The 15,411-nt window shown below is 34.4% G+C and overlaps 1 protein-coding gene across 1 annotated transcript; it reads right to left on the bottom strand.

The window, feature by feature from the left end:
- Positions 1-8,382: 8,382 nt before the first annotated feature.
- LOC125867817 (uncharacterized) lies at positions 8,383-10,368 on the bottom strand. Its single transcript, XM_049548394.1, has 4 exons — positions 10,059-10,368; positions 9,253-9,390; positions 8,988-9,176; positions 8,383-8,875 (listed from the first exon to the last, which is right to left on the bottom strand). The coding sequence occupies exons 1-4, from the start codon at positions 10,341-10,343 to the stop codon at positions 8,837-8,839; spliced, it is 651 nt and encodes a 216-aa protein (XP_049404351.1). The 5' UTR covers positions 10,344-10,368; the 3' UTR covers positions 8,383-8,836.
- Between the last annotated feature and the right edge of the window lie 5,043 nt (positions 10,369-15,411).

The raw sequence follows: 15,411 nt of genomic DNA, 5'->3' as shown, positions 1-15,411 counted from the left end.
GGTTCACCCCGCCCTACAAGGTGTGGTGTCCCTCACACTTTTGCCCTTTAGCTTCTTTACATTTAATATTGCCTCTTTAGAAATTTTGATTTAAAAGGTCGTCCTTTCGAATCTCGACTTGATTTAATAGTATGATGAGAATTGCTATTCATTATAGGTAGTTGAAAGGCTTCAAACTCAACAACAGAGTAGGTGAGAATTTGGAAATCTGCCAATTGCTTATGCAGATGATACAGAGATCTTCTGTGAAACTAAAGCAGAACAAAGTATCTACATCAGGGTGATATGTCACTGCTTTGTGTGTGAACTAGAGCAAAGCAGTTTATGTCCTATCAAGGAAGTTGCACAGATGCACGGGCTGGCCAATACTTTAGGGTGCAAAATAGATCAAATACCTATAGGTTATTTGGGCATGCCTTTAGGTAACAAACAGTCAAACACAAGGACCTGAAATATGGGATGGGAGAATTGAAAAGCCCAGGAAAAAGTTAGCTATGTGGAAATTCCAATAACTGTCACTAAGGGGGCAGACTTATCTTGATAAATGCAGTGTAAGATTCATTGGCAACCGATTTATGTTATTATTTCCAATCCCCTCCAAAGTGGTGAAGAAGCTAGAAAAATTGAGAAAGGGATTTCTTGTGGCTTATATACTGACCAAGGCATTGGGGAGAGTTCAACATGAATCATTGTTGTCCAAACTAAGAGTTCTGAATGTGTTCATTACACTTAGTTTGAGGGGGAGTATTGAGAACAGTAGAGTCACCTGATCAGTTCAGCCTGTAACTAATTATTCGGTTAGTTTGTTATTGAGATAAAAAACATGAAGAAACAAAACAAAAGCCTAATGTTAAAATGGCTTTGGAAGTTTATGACAGGAGAGAATATGCTATGGAGATATGGTGGACAGTGTGGAAAGAAAGGAATCAAAGATGTTTTGAGGGCAAGAAGAATAATTTGCAAAATTTCAAGATGAATTATATAGCTCTTTATTATTTTTGGTGTAAACAGAAAGTCTTAGTACAGACAAAAGAACTTTTTGATGTTTTAGACTATTTGTGACAAAAAGCACAAGGAGTCAGTCTAGTTTGTAATACTTTTGGAAGGGGGCTACTTTGATGTAGTATACCTGTGGATAAATAGAAGCAAAAGTTACCATTCTAAAAAAAAAAGTAGTTAAAGAGCATTAGTTGGTCACGCGTATTAGCAAGTAAGTCGATTAGTGTTGTTAGGACCTAAATAAGAAGGTGTAATGTGGAAGCTAGCAAAACAAACCTCGAAAGACCACGAGTAAGAAGACAAACGAGAAACACACCAAAAGAGATAGGTTTAACGTGGTTCAATCAATCGACCTACGTCCACAAAAGAGATGACCAATCCACTATAAATATGAGAGTACAAAATATAGAGAGAAACAACCTCAACCAATTCACTCGAAATACAAGGAGGTACACAAAATTCTCCTTCATAATTGCAACTCTCAAAACCCTAGGACTACATTGTGAATGCTGATTAAGTTAGAAGGAACAAACATATATTTATAGAGTCTTAAAACCTTTCCTACAAGAAAATGACTAGTCAAAATATTAAAAAATTTTCCTAAAAGGAAAATTTATTTATGGTAAGAAATCAGGGCAAATAAACCCCAACAAATCTTCCCCTTGGCCTGAATTTCTGACAAAATAAATTTGTCCACCTTCTTCACATAATCTTTAGGATCTTGCATCTCTTCTCCATAATCTACTCCATCAAATCTACGTCTCGACACAGAGAACCTCTCTGAAACAGTTTCTCCAACAAAATCTTCATTACTGTCAAAAAGGTTGCGACTAGAACTACATCCACCAAGATGAACACTCATCTCTAACATGGCTCCATAATTGAACCATGACTCTGATACTACTTGTTAGGACCTAAATAAGAAGGTGTAATGTGGAAGCTAGCAAAGCAAATCTCGAAAGACCACGAGTAAGAAGACAAACAAGAAACACACCAAAAGAGATATATTTAACGTGGTTCGGTCAATCGACCTACATCCACAAAGGAGATGAGCAATCCANATTTGTGACAAAAAGCACAAGGAGTCAGTCTAGTTTGTAATACTTTTGGAAGGGGGCTACTTTGATGTAGTATGTAGTATACCTGTGGATAAATAGAAGAAAAAGTTACCATTCTCAAAAAAAAAGTAGTTAAAGAGCATTAGTTGGTTACGCATAATAGCAAGTAAGTCGGTTAGTGTAGCTAGAATATAAGCTTCTACTGTTATATTCATTTTCATTCAGGTTAATGAGATTCATTCTCTGCTTTCCTACTGATACATAAAACATAATCAATATCCTCCTTCCTTCCTCTCTCGATATCTCCTTATCATATTTCAATACAGCCTATGGAAACCATTAAACCAAAACAGTTCCAAAGTGTCCCAAGCAATACAACCTGACAGTTTGTTCATAACAGTTGATCATCTAACGCTATGGAGAAAAAAGTCACAGACTTCCACTCAATATCAAGTTTTTCATCCAATTCACAACCCACAAACTCAAATTTATCAATGAAGAGCTGCATAGACATTGAGGCAATTTATGACTGTTATCACTACTTAAATACATGTAACATCTTCCACTTTGTTATCCACACATACTAAACAATCGACGGATTTCGACATCATATCTTAGATGAGTCAAAAAGCTAGAATTATTTGATTTTCCACGACGTGCAATTAGCAAATGCATAGTTCATAAAGAAAAAAAATGAAGCTTTTTAGGCTCAAATCATATGAAAAACAGAAATATAAGTTATCAACTGTAGTCTAGAGATACTGTCACCGTTTTGAGACAAGTAGTGAATCATCATTAATAAAGAGTGGATCCGAAAACTCACTGATTCGGTCTAGGGTTCCGACGAATCTCTCCGTTCGTTCTCCGGCAACTGATTTCTCAAACTGCTTGAACCGCAAACGTTGCTGAAATCGCCGGAAGTTATGATTTCCGGTGGCACTCCGTTTTCAGGTGGTTTCAATTTTCCCCCTTTTTTTTCTTACGATAAGAGTATTTTGGGTTCTTTACATTTTGCACCCTAATTTATGTTTCATTTTTACCTTTCACCCTATTCTCTTAATTTTCCACAGTTTACACCTTAATATTTCCTTTTTCTTCTTTTTACAATACGATAAAAATAATTATTTTGCGAGGGGGAAAATAGGTATTACATAATAAAAAGAAGGCTGAACCCATCGGTAGTCCCTTAAAGTTGGCACCAACTTTCACTTAGACACCTTAACTAAGCTTTATTCATTTTAGACACTTCATGTCATGGTTCATTGTGACATTTTGACACTTTTTTAATTATCAGCCCAATATATAAAGTGTTTGTAATACACTCACCGATGATGTGTTAAAATGACGAATTAAATAAAGACACGTGACATATATATAAAAAATAATTCTCAAATAATGATTTTTTAGTACAAAAAAGAAGTGACCAATGAGTGAATGACACGTGAAATTTTTGCCCAAAAGACTTTAAAAATAAAATAACCCAACCCCACCTAGATCATCTTCTCCACCCCACCCACCTCGACCCTTGCGTTTTCTCCACTCTTCCCTCACCCACCCAGCGTCTTCTCCACCTCTACCCACCCTAACCCCAACCCCTTCCCCANTCTGCTTTCCTACTGATACATAAAACATAATCAATATCCTCCTTCCTTCCTCTCTCGATATCTCCTTATCATATTTCAATACAGCCTATGGAAACCATTAAACCAAAACAGTTCCAAAGTGTCCCAAGCAATACAACCTGACAGTTTGTTCATAACAGTTGATCATCTAACGCTATGGAGAAAAAAGTCACAGACTTCCACTCAATATCAAGTTTTTCATCCAATTCACAACACACAAACTCAAATTTATCAATGAAGAGCTGCATAGACATTGAGGCAATTTATGACTGTTATCACTACTTAAATACATGTAACATCTTCCACTTTGTTATCCACACATACTAAACCATCGACGGATTTCGACATCATATCTTAGATAAATCAAAAAGCTAGAATTATTTGATTTTCCACGAAGTGCAATTAGCAAATGCATAGTTCATAAAGAAAAAAAATGAAGCTTTTTAGGCTCAAATCATATGAAAAACAGAAATATAAGTTATCAACTGTAGTCTAGAGATACTGTCACCGTTTTGAGACAAGTAGTGAATCCGGAAACTCACTGATTCGGTCTAGGGTTCCGATGAATCTCTCCGTTGAGTAGTAAAAATGTAAGATGATCGAATGGTTATTCTCTCTAATTTCCCCAAGTATATAAACAACAAAAGAAAGATTTTAGATTGGTGTTTTATTTTTTATATGAATAAACAATACATTCTTTGGCCTGATTTATTTTTAATATGAATAAACAAGTAAAAAAAAATCTTTCAATAAAGGGTGGATATGAGAAATTAGCATTATTGTCCAGTAACAGGAGCGTATGCTTTATATTGTTTAAACTTTGGGGTATATTATAAGTTGAGGTATTTCGATATATATATTGAATATTGAAGTATTTACTTGTTAGCTAAAATGAAATTCAAATATTTGTTTATGTATTATGTCTTATAAATTCTTTGCATTCTTTAGAAATATTTTATACTTGTACAACATACTCTTTTTGTTCATTTCATTTCTCAACAACTTCTTATAACTGTGGCATGAAGAGAGTGATGTGATATAAAAATTATTTGAAGACTACTATTTATTGTTCAAGATGTAACTTTGTATTTTGACGTAAAGATTCAAAATAATTCTAATGAGACTATTTGGTGCCTAAGATTTGAAAAAATATGTGCATCCGATAGAAGATGTATGACCATCAAAATTCAAAGTAATATCGGAATAGGTGATTTCTTTTTTTTTCTTATTAAAGGTCGAGTGTTTGAGCTTTAAAAATAAAAGAATGCTTTTTTTTCTTAAATGAATCATATATATTGTGAATCTAAATTAATTAGGTTAGTAAATTTTGATAAATCAAATGAGTTAGATATTTAAAGATGTTTGTTGTTCTATCATTTTTCGAGGACAAATCTAGTTTGAAGTTCTCAAATAACTAATAATTTAGCTTGAACATAACAAATATGAATAAATATTTGAGAAGATTACAGTCTAATGCCTTTGAATCATCTAGATAAAAAAAAATATGTACACTATCTTTGTATACTTTAGTGTAAACATATAATATATACGTACTATACATAGCACATACAACCAAAGTATATAGATCGGTCATGTTTGTAAAACTAGATGGACAAATGTTATATTTATGCAAGTGAAAACTTTTGGGCCACATTTGTAATGTGTTGTTTTTACAATTATAAAAATAGGACACTTTAAAAGTGTGGTCATATATGTAATTAGTTGTTGTCAATTATATCATACTGTAATAACACTTATAAAGTGTAGCTTATACCATTAAAGAGTACACTTTACAAGTGTTGCTAATATTATTGAAGCTAAAAGTTAAAAACTTTGGGCTATGCTTTAAAAGCGTCCCCAAAAGTATTTTAGGCAACACTTTAAAAGCGTTGTCCAGAATTAGTGTGGCCGTAGGCCTAAAATGTTGTAGTGACTACATCATGTTAACTTCATATATTAAAACATTACATACTGTTGTATATATTACAAAAAAAAAAAATATTATTCTATCATTAAAATTATTTTCCTCAAATACTCGAGGTTATGGAATATACCCTCTTAGGATAGAACGATTTACTTCATTTGAATAGTGGTACATCATATTCCACTAAGCTTCGAATTCACTCAACGATAATAAATCACACAAAATTTTAAAATGCAATAAGAAGAGTAGAAGATTAAAAAAAATTGCGGTTGAAAAATTGAGAGGAAGTCCCTCTATTTATAATCAACAAATGGTGGTATGAAAAAGTGTTTTTTGTGTGTTCTTTGAAAAGTCATGACCTTTCCGAGAAGTCATAACCCTTTAGAAAAGTCACAACTTATTGAAAAAGTCACAACTATTTGAAAATTTAAAACTCATCGAAAAATCACAAACCTTTGAAAAAAGTCACAACTCGTGAAAAATCACAACTCTTTGGAAAAAGTTAAACTTATCAGAAAAGTCACAACTCATCGAAAAAGTCACAACATAAGTTAGGGATATTATAGTAATTTAGCATTCAAGTTAGGAGTTCATGCTTTTAAGGTAATATAGATAGATAGATAGATAGATATAGATATAGAATATAGATGATCTATCAAAAATTTCATGTATCTATTTATTTGTATCTAGTAATAATTTGATGTATCAAATATGAGTTTTTGGCTAAAATCATCCTTGAACTATGACTTAAACCTAAAGTATATCCTTATGTTATATTAGTGGATAAAAAACATCCTTACACTATCCAAAAAATTGCAAAATTCATCCAATGTCTACTTTTTTAAAAAGAAACTCACAACACCAACAAAAAAAAGTGTCAAGTCGAATGAATATATGTACACATGATTAAGTTGGTCAAGTTGAAAGATTTTTCTAGTTTTTAGAAATTGAGTGTTTAAATCATGTTCATACCAAATATATTCAAATTCTAAATATTGTTTGCAAAGAGTATGGTAAAAGAAAATCCAACTCCAACTCCAATTTCAAAAATTTCAAATAAAGTATTTTTTTTATATCATAACCAAAAATCCACTTAATTTTACTACAATTTAAGTATTTCTATACATTATATAAAATGAGTTGGGAAATATGTTCTTCATGGGTCCCGGACTGAGAGACAACGGGTGTGTATCATTAGGTCAGACATGCATCACTATACTTGACATTACATTTCATTGCCTTGCACATTTTTATCATTGATGAATTTGATTGTGTGTTGTTGATTTTGTGAGTGCCTTTCTGTGGAACTTGTGATTGATGAGTATTGAACTTGTTGTTGAGGATATGAAATTGTTAGAGTGTCGTTGTTGAGCTGTGTGCTATGTAAATTGTAAACTGTTAGGTTGGACTAGTTTTATGCAGGTTGTAGTTGTGGAGGTTTGGTTGGGATGGTAAGGAGTATCCGTATTCTATTCCCTTAGCTTGTGTTTAGAAGTTTACTTGCTGAGTACCGTGTGGTTTGGTACTCACCCCTTGCTTCTACCTTTTTGTAGGTTACGAGCTCGGACCTTCGTGATACTTTTTATTCTCTTCTTTTCTGAGGTTATGAGTTCAAGTTAGGAGTTCATGCTTTTAAGGTAATATAGATAGATAGATATAGATATAGATATAGATATAGATGATCTATGATAAATTTCATGTATCTATTTATTTTTATCTAGTAATAATTTGATGTGTCAAATATGAGTTTTTGGCTAAAATCATCCATGAACTATGACTTAAACTTAAGGTACATCCTTGTGTTATATAAGTGAACAAAAAACATTCTTGCACTATCCAAAAAATTGCTTAAACTGGACAGATCACATTAAGCGCCAACACCAACTTGTAGCAAAGAGAGCCAAATGCCTATTCGGGAAGAGTATCTTGGGCATGTGATATCGATCCAAGTAAAATTAAGGCCATCCAGCAGTGGCCTCCGCCTAAGAATATAAAGGAAATACACAGTTTTCTTGGCCTGGCAGGCTATTATCATCGCTTTATCCACCATTATGCAGCAATAGCAGGGCCTCTCACAGATTTTCTACGAAAATATGCGTTTGTATGGGATGTTACAGCCCTCATTGTATTCGAGACATTGAAAGATAAGCTTAGTTCTATGAGGTACTTGGCATTGCCGAATTTCTCTCAAGAATTTCAGCTTGAAACTGATGCCTCTGGTCGAGGCATAGGAGCCGTGTTGTCCCAAATAGGGCATGTAGTAGCCTATTTCAGCCAAAATTAAAGTACTCGGATGCAGGGAGCCTCCAACTATCGTAGAGAGATGTTCACCATCACTCAAGCAGTGAGTAAGTGGCGTCAATATCAATTGGGGCGTAAGTTTACTATCTATACTGACTAGCAATCCCTGAAGAACTTAACCAATCAGGCTATTCAACGCCGGAGCAGCAAAAATGGCATAGTAAGCCTGTTGGCTACGATTTTCAGATCATGTATCTCCCGGGCAAATTGAACCAGGCTGCTGATGCACTCTCTCGCACTACTGAGGGGGTCTTAATGGCATTTTCTTCTAGGATTTGTAATCTGGAACATGAACTAAGAGCACTCCTCTTTCCGTGCTGCTGGTAAGAGGTCTACTAGTTTGGTTGGACTTCAACACAGATCTGTCATCTGCCCAACCAGTAATACTTGGCTTCCGAATCCAGAGCACAGCTTATAATAAGGTCAACCACAAATACTTGCAAAAGTGATAAAACATAATCAACCAACTATTATAGCATTCGATTCAACAATACACATACCATCCACATCACTTTCATCTACAAAAACTGAAATGTTCTCAAACAGTAGAAAACTTGGAAGAAAGCAATCACATTACATATAGAGTTGTGAATGGAAAGTAAATTCCACCATCATTGCCTTCTTCCTTACATCAAGAGACAATTTCACACACAATAGAGAATGTTTCACACACAATATCAAAACGTAATCAACCAACTATTATAGCATTCAATTCGACAATATAGTACCATCCACATCACTTGCAACTACATAAACTGAAATGTTCTCAAACAGTAGTAAAACTTGGAAGAAGAATAACCATCCACATGGTGTCACAACACTAATACAGTTCAGTTCATATATCAAAAGTAAGATATGCTGAAATCTTGAACAGAGTTCAAACTAAAGCTCAGGTGCCCATTCCTATCCTCTCGCGACACTCCTCTTTCCATTCAACGTTTCTTCTTGCCAAATATGCTAAACTCCGGCACCTGCAAATTAGTTCGGGAGAAACAAAACACAGTTAAATTAGTTATTCAGCACAAGTGTGTTTCTTGCAAGAAAAAAAACAGAGCAGCATGTGACCATCATTCAGTGCTTTACCATTCCTTTTGGATTGCATGAAAGGACTTCTTCAAAACGGTCAGGGATTCTTCTAGCAACATTGATGTGAAAGGTTTCAATAGAAGTACCAATGGTGAGGTTTAAGACTTTAACCGTCATGAAATACTGTTCGTATCCTCCTATCATACAATTCGCTTTCTCAATCTTCAAAACCTTATATTTGAAAACCTGCAAGGAGGGATAGTAGGAGTGAGGGAGAGTTAAAATATCACAAAATGTAAAGCTGGAAAGGGGGCATACATACATTGTGCTCTTTCTCATTGTATTCTTGAATGGCACGGTTAGCTAGTTTCATCATTATCCCAAAGTCAACGTCATCCTTGACATTCAAAATTGGTTCTATTTGAACTTCCCCACCGGGAAAATCATAAAAGTCGAAACCCTGTCAATTCAAACAAGCAAGCAGAGACAACACAATATCAAAACTGGAAGAAACAATATCAAAGAGAATTCCAATGGATGGACATAAGATACACGAGAATTATAATAGACGTGTCTGCAAGAGGAACACTCAATAAAATGAAATTCAACAAATAAGAACATTCAAAAGTTTGAATTAATTATAACTGTTAACCTAAAACTAGAATCCGACGAAAACGATTGAATACAAACAAAACAAAAAGAGGGCTGCAATCAAATTGGCAAAAAAAAAACAACAACAAAACAACAACAATTTAAGACTTTCTAGCAAAAAAAAAATGCTTCCTCCCATTGTGATTTACAACTAGCATTATTTTTCTCATGGAGGAGCTTCTCACTCCAATGAACTGTTGCTCGACTAGTTCACCACCATTGCTCCACCCACGAACAGCAAACCAAACTCCGAACTCGCGAGCCAAACTAACGGCTTCTTTCTCCGACCAGAACACCACCTAAAACCCGCCTGAAAACAACCAACAACACTCCATTTCCGGTGAAACACCAAATAACCCCAAACCCACCAGCGAAATCAGACCTAAAACCCCCCATTTTTTTCATTTTGCCTATTTCAAATATAGGAAGCAATATGAATGAAAGCAGCATAAATTGAAAAGGGAAAAGGAAACAAACATAGGATTCATGGATTTGTTGATAGTATTTGATGCGAATTTCATCGATATACGGACGGTGCTCCTTCAAAGTACCAATTTCATAGCCAAGGTGAAGGTTCTCCTCGTCGTCGGGATGGAGAGGGGGCCTATTGCATAACTCGCAACCTTGTGGCGATGGCTCTACATCAAAAGCACAAAAACATCCCATTATTTTCCCACTCGCATCCCTTTTCACATCACCACCAAAATTTAGCCCTAGACCCATCATCGTCCCCAATTCCGATTCCAATTTCAATTCCGCCATCCTGCCTTAGAGTATATGCTTTTTGCTTTTTACCAAATACTACGCAACCCTTGTCTTTTTATAAGAACAAACAAAAAAATAAACTGATTTGGTTCCCTTATTTATTTCTAAATTGGATTTCCATTTGTATTTTTAATTCCAAAGTAAAAAAGTTGAATTACTATTTTATTTTTTTATTAAATTAAAATTTAATTAATTATTTAATTAAACATAAATATTTTAATTACATAATAGTAGAATTTAAATCTTTAAGTCTTTTAATAATTAAATTATTACTTTCTTGATAAATGAGTATATTGATATTGTTTTTAATTATAATCTTAATTCTCATAACGGAAGAATTTGAAAAGTTATGATTGATAATCAATGTATATATCATCATCATATCATATATATTACTAATCATATATGAAACCATAGCGAAAGACAGACCTTCGCCGAAAAGAGCTCGCCAGAGTTGACTGTTCTTGAACCCCTTGTCTCTTCACTTTCCTAATTCATTCATGTTTTTCTCTGTTAATTAATTTTGTCTGATTTGCTTAGTTATTTAAGTTAATGGGCTGAGCATTTTGGGCTAACCCACTAACACACATTTGTAATTCTCTTCTTTTACTAATAAATCTGTGACCTAATTTAAAAATATATATATATTAATCATATATTATATATCATATCATCATTTATATTTATATTTATATTATTAAAAGTGAGAAGCTCCAACCTTTAAAGTTGGACTACCATTTTACCCCTCCACTCAATAAAAAATATATTAATCATATATTATATATCATATCATCATTTAATTTATATTTAAATTATTAAAAGTGAGAAGCTCCAACCTTTAAAGTTGGACTACCATTTTACCCCTCCACTCAATAAAAAATTATAAAATATCTAATTAATTGAATATTAAATAAAAAGCTTATCATATAGTAAATGTTCAAAGTGGGAAAGTATTAAATAAAAAACTGAAAGACGAAAATGTCCATAGAAAATTGCTCGACATTTTTACCCCTTTTTAAAGACTTAGACCTCATATGTTTTCATAAAGATTAAAACGTCCGAATCTTAATGCACATCTGAATATTAAGATATTTTCTCTAGATCTAAACACTAGATGATTAAGACTATTTGTTTTCCAACATCTGAATGTGTATAATTTTTTTATTTGTAAACATAATAAATATATATATTTCTCGGGTAAAAAGTAATTAAATATTAGAAAATATGAATTTAATAAAATTAAATTATTATTTGATAAAGTATAAAATATTTATGTTCGCTAGTAATGATAAAGATAATTTATAACCATGGTGATGATAATAGTTGGTCTTAGATGCTAGTAATAGTAATGGTGATGGTAAAGAATACGAGCACCAAAACCATTGAAGGTTAAAGAATTATAAATATGTCATAATCTTATCGGGTATTCTTTACTAGACTCTACATATTTATTCACGATCTATTTTCTTTATTGATTCTTAATGATTATACTCATTCACTTTAAAAATGCTTCATCACGTGGAAAACATCAAACACATGAAGTGCAAGGAAGGTTTATAAGATTGAGGCTATGTAACGACTTGATTTCGCCGTTAGGAAAAAGCCAATGGAGAAAGAATTGGGGCAAGAAAACTTTTTGGTAGTAACTTGGGAATTCCTAACCTAGTCCAGATTTGGACGAAATCTAAGTCAGTGAGGACTAGGGAAATCTGGTGATGAATGAGAGATTTAATTATTATTTTACTCACGTGAGTAGATAGCCAAGTGGTTAAGGAACCCATACGACTTTGCGGAATTGAATTCGGGCGAGTAGAACTCCCGAAATTGATCTTGGCGTGAACAATATTTTCTGAGTGTCGTTGATTGAAGGTGTGTTGTGAAATGGGGGTTTTGGGAATAATTAAAATAGTTTATTGTTTCGTGCAAACCGCTGGGACGGAATTTCTACCGCCAGGGCGAGGCCGCTGTGGAGGGGTGAGGACTGTTGTGGCGGGTTCGACACGACTTAAGTCAGAAATAAAACCCCAAAACGTCTTTATTCTGCACTTTTCTACTTTGAGATCTAGGAGACGACCCCAGACAAGTTCTTGACAGTTTTTCATTATTCTTGAGGCTAAAGGTAAGATTTTAACTTCCCTAATTCGTTTTTCGATCCATAGAACCTATTTTCTTAGGTTATTATCGATGGAGAAGGGTTTTGATTTGAGAATTATGGTGGAAAAAGCCCTAACCTGGGTATGGGGGATCAATGGTTTGATGTATGGTTATTGGGGTTGCTATAATCTGGATAATTGGACCTTTGATTGTTGATCCTTGCGTATATTAATCGTTTGTAGACCAAGAACAAGCGGAAAGAATCCAGAAAGAGAAGATTCAAGTGCCTTAAGGGATTCAAAAGCTTGGATTCTAGGTAGGTGATGGTTGTGATTTCATGAGTGTGTGATATATGCTTGTTCTTGCTTCATTATAATGCATGTATGTATGTGAATGTTGCATTGTTGATCACACTAATTGTATGAGTACGAACGAATAACTATATGTCATGAATCACTTCTTGATTGTATGATTATTGAGAATATACTTGTGATTGTGATTGTGGTATGTTGAATGGATCAGTTGTCACGTTCCGGCATAGCTAATTGGAATCGGTTGTCACGTTCCGGTATAACTAACTGGGATCGGTTGCCACGCTCTGGTATAAATATGGAATCGGTTGCCACGTTCCGACATAAACATTGGATTGAATACCACGTTCCGGTATGCTAACAGTTTGGGTTTGAGTTCCATTAGAGGACCAACTAATAAACGTATATTGTTGAAGTATGTGATATTCAATAGTGTATATGTTTGGTATTTCGTATGATCTTAATGTTGTATTAAGTTTGTCCCTTATTGCCTCTATTGTCGTTGGCTTTTATGGACTTATCTATGCCATCCACCAGGTATGCTGGATACTACTCTACATGCTTCCGCAAGGAAGCTGGTTCACATGGCCGCGACACACTTGGAATTTTTAGAGTCCACCAGTTTGAGAAAGTAGAACAGTTTTGTCTGACCAGTCCAAATGGCAATGACTCCTGGGATATGCATGAGGAGATGATTAAAAACTCGGAGGAAATCCTTCAGCAGGTACATCTAATTTTCTCGTCCATTTTCTGGGATATTGCCCTTCTATTAGAAGCATCTTTAAAGCCTTGAACCTGCTTAAATAATCTAGCCTAATCACGTCGTCACATTTAGCCCATCTGTTTCTTATATATATGTTTTAATTGTGCAATAAAATTATATTCCTAGTTTAGCTACTTTCACATCAAAATTGTTTGCTTAAGTGTCTCATTCTGTTAAATTCTGCATTTTTTTGCTTAAAGGTATAGAGGTAACAAATAATTGAGTTGCAAAATGATCTGTCAACTGTATAATGAAGTCCTTCGGATGAGTCCCAGAATCTATTGTGCTCTATACTATCCAGTTTTCTAGTGTTATGTGCACTACATTGTTTTCCCATCTTAATAATATTAATATTGTTCTTGTCGGGATCAACTCATTATTCTCGTTTTTCACCAGAGTCATCGGCCTCCATTCTTTGGTACTACAATGATTGGACTAATTCAAGTACTGTTAGAATAGGGAAGATGAGTCATGCATCTAAAAGCTTGAGCACTTTCTTTTGCACTATTTCTTCCAACTTTTCATTATGATTGTGCTGTGGTTGTACCACTAGTTTACTAGCTAGTTTCCTCCAGCAGGATCGATTCCTAGAATATCTTCTCATATTCATGTTCCAACAATTGAGGGATTGAATCCTGTCCAATAGGCATCCCCTCCAGTTTGTCCAGTGGGACTTTAAAATGCTTATACGTGTACAGTTAAATGTTGAATGGACTGGATTAATTTTATTAACTAAAACATTCTAACCACAGTTAATAACCTCTGCATACACCAAAGAACAAGCATGTATGGCAGCTCCGATGAGCCCGATTCCAATTGCCGAAGTCTTGAATCTCAAAGTTGTTAGATCAATAAATCCTCACTTTTTCTTAAAATTTGAAATATAATTGCACATATAAAACCCCATACCAAATTAAAGATTCGCTAATTTACAAAAACCTCAAGCTGCACACTTATAATGACTGTTGAAATCATCAAATTGTTCAATATTAAGGAAAATTGGAAACTTAGTCGGCCTATTTGGATTGACCCATTAACTGCTCAGTGAATGGAAGAACGGATTTCAAGAATAAAGCAAATTGAAAGTGGATTCTTTAGGTGGAGAAGGTGGTTTGATGGTCGACGGCGATGTTAGTCGATTAACTAAAAATTAGATAGAAAATGTGGAGATTGAGAGAAACATATGGTGCTGGAGGAGAACGGCTTTGCTCTGCTCGGCTGCAGCAGTCCACTGGTGTTAATTTAAGTCTATGCCACTCAAATTCCTGAAATTTCATAACAAAAAATATCCATTGCTTTTTGTGTTACTTCTTCTCAAGAGATTTGGTTACACCAACAAAATGAGTTTTTGCCTCACGGAGAAAGCATTTACCTTTGACACCATGAGAGATGAAGGGAGAAAGAGGTTATTAACTGTGGTTAGAAGGTTTTAGTTAATAAAATTAATCCAGTCTATTCAACATTTAACTGTACACGTGTAAGCATTTTAAAGGCCCACTAGACAAACTGGAGGGGATGCCTATTGGACAGGATCCAATCCCAACAANCAACTCATTATTCTCATTTTTTAACCAGAGTCATCGGCCTCCATTCTTTGGTACTACAATGATTGGACTAATTCAAGTACTGTTAGAATAGGGAAGATGATTCCTGCATCTAAAGGCCCACTGGACATTTAATTGTACACGTGTAAGCATTTTAAAGGCCCACTGGACAAACTGGAGGGGATGCCTACTGGACAGGATCTAATCCCAACAATTGGATATCTATTTTAATTGAGATTGTCAATTCAAGTCATTTGAGCCTTGCACCTCCGCTCAACATTTTTAAAATTTTTAACAATAATCACCACAACAGAATAGTGGCAATTAACTAACTGCACCAATTTATATACTAA

This window comes from Solanum stenotomum, chromosome 6, assembly GCF_019186545.1.
Source record: "Solanum stenotomum isolate F172 chromosome 6, ASM1918654v1, whole genome shotgun sequence".
NCBI classification, from domain to species: Eukaryota; Viridiplantae; Streptophyta; class Magnoliopsida; order Solanales; family Solanaceae; genus Solanum; species Solanum stenotomum.
This window is presented reverse-complemented; position numbering and strand designations above follow the sequence as displayed.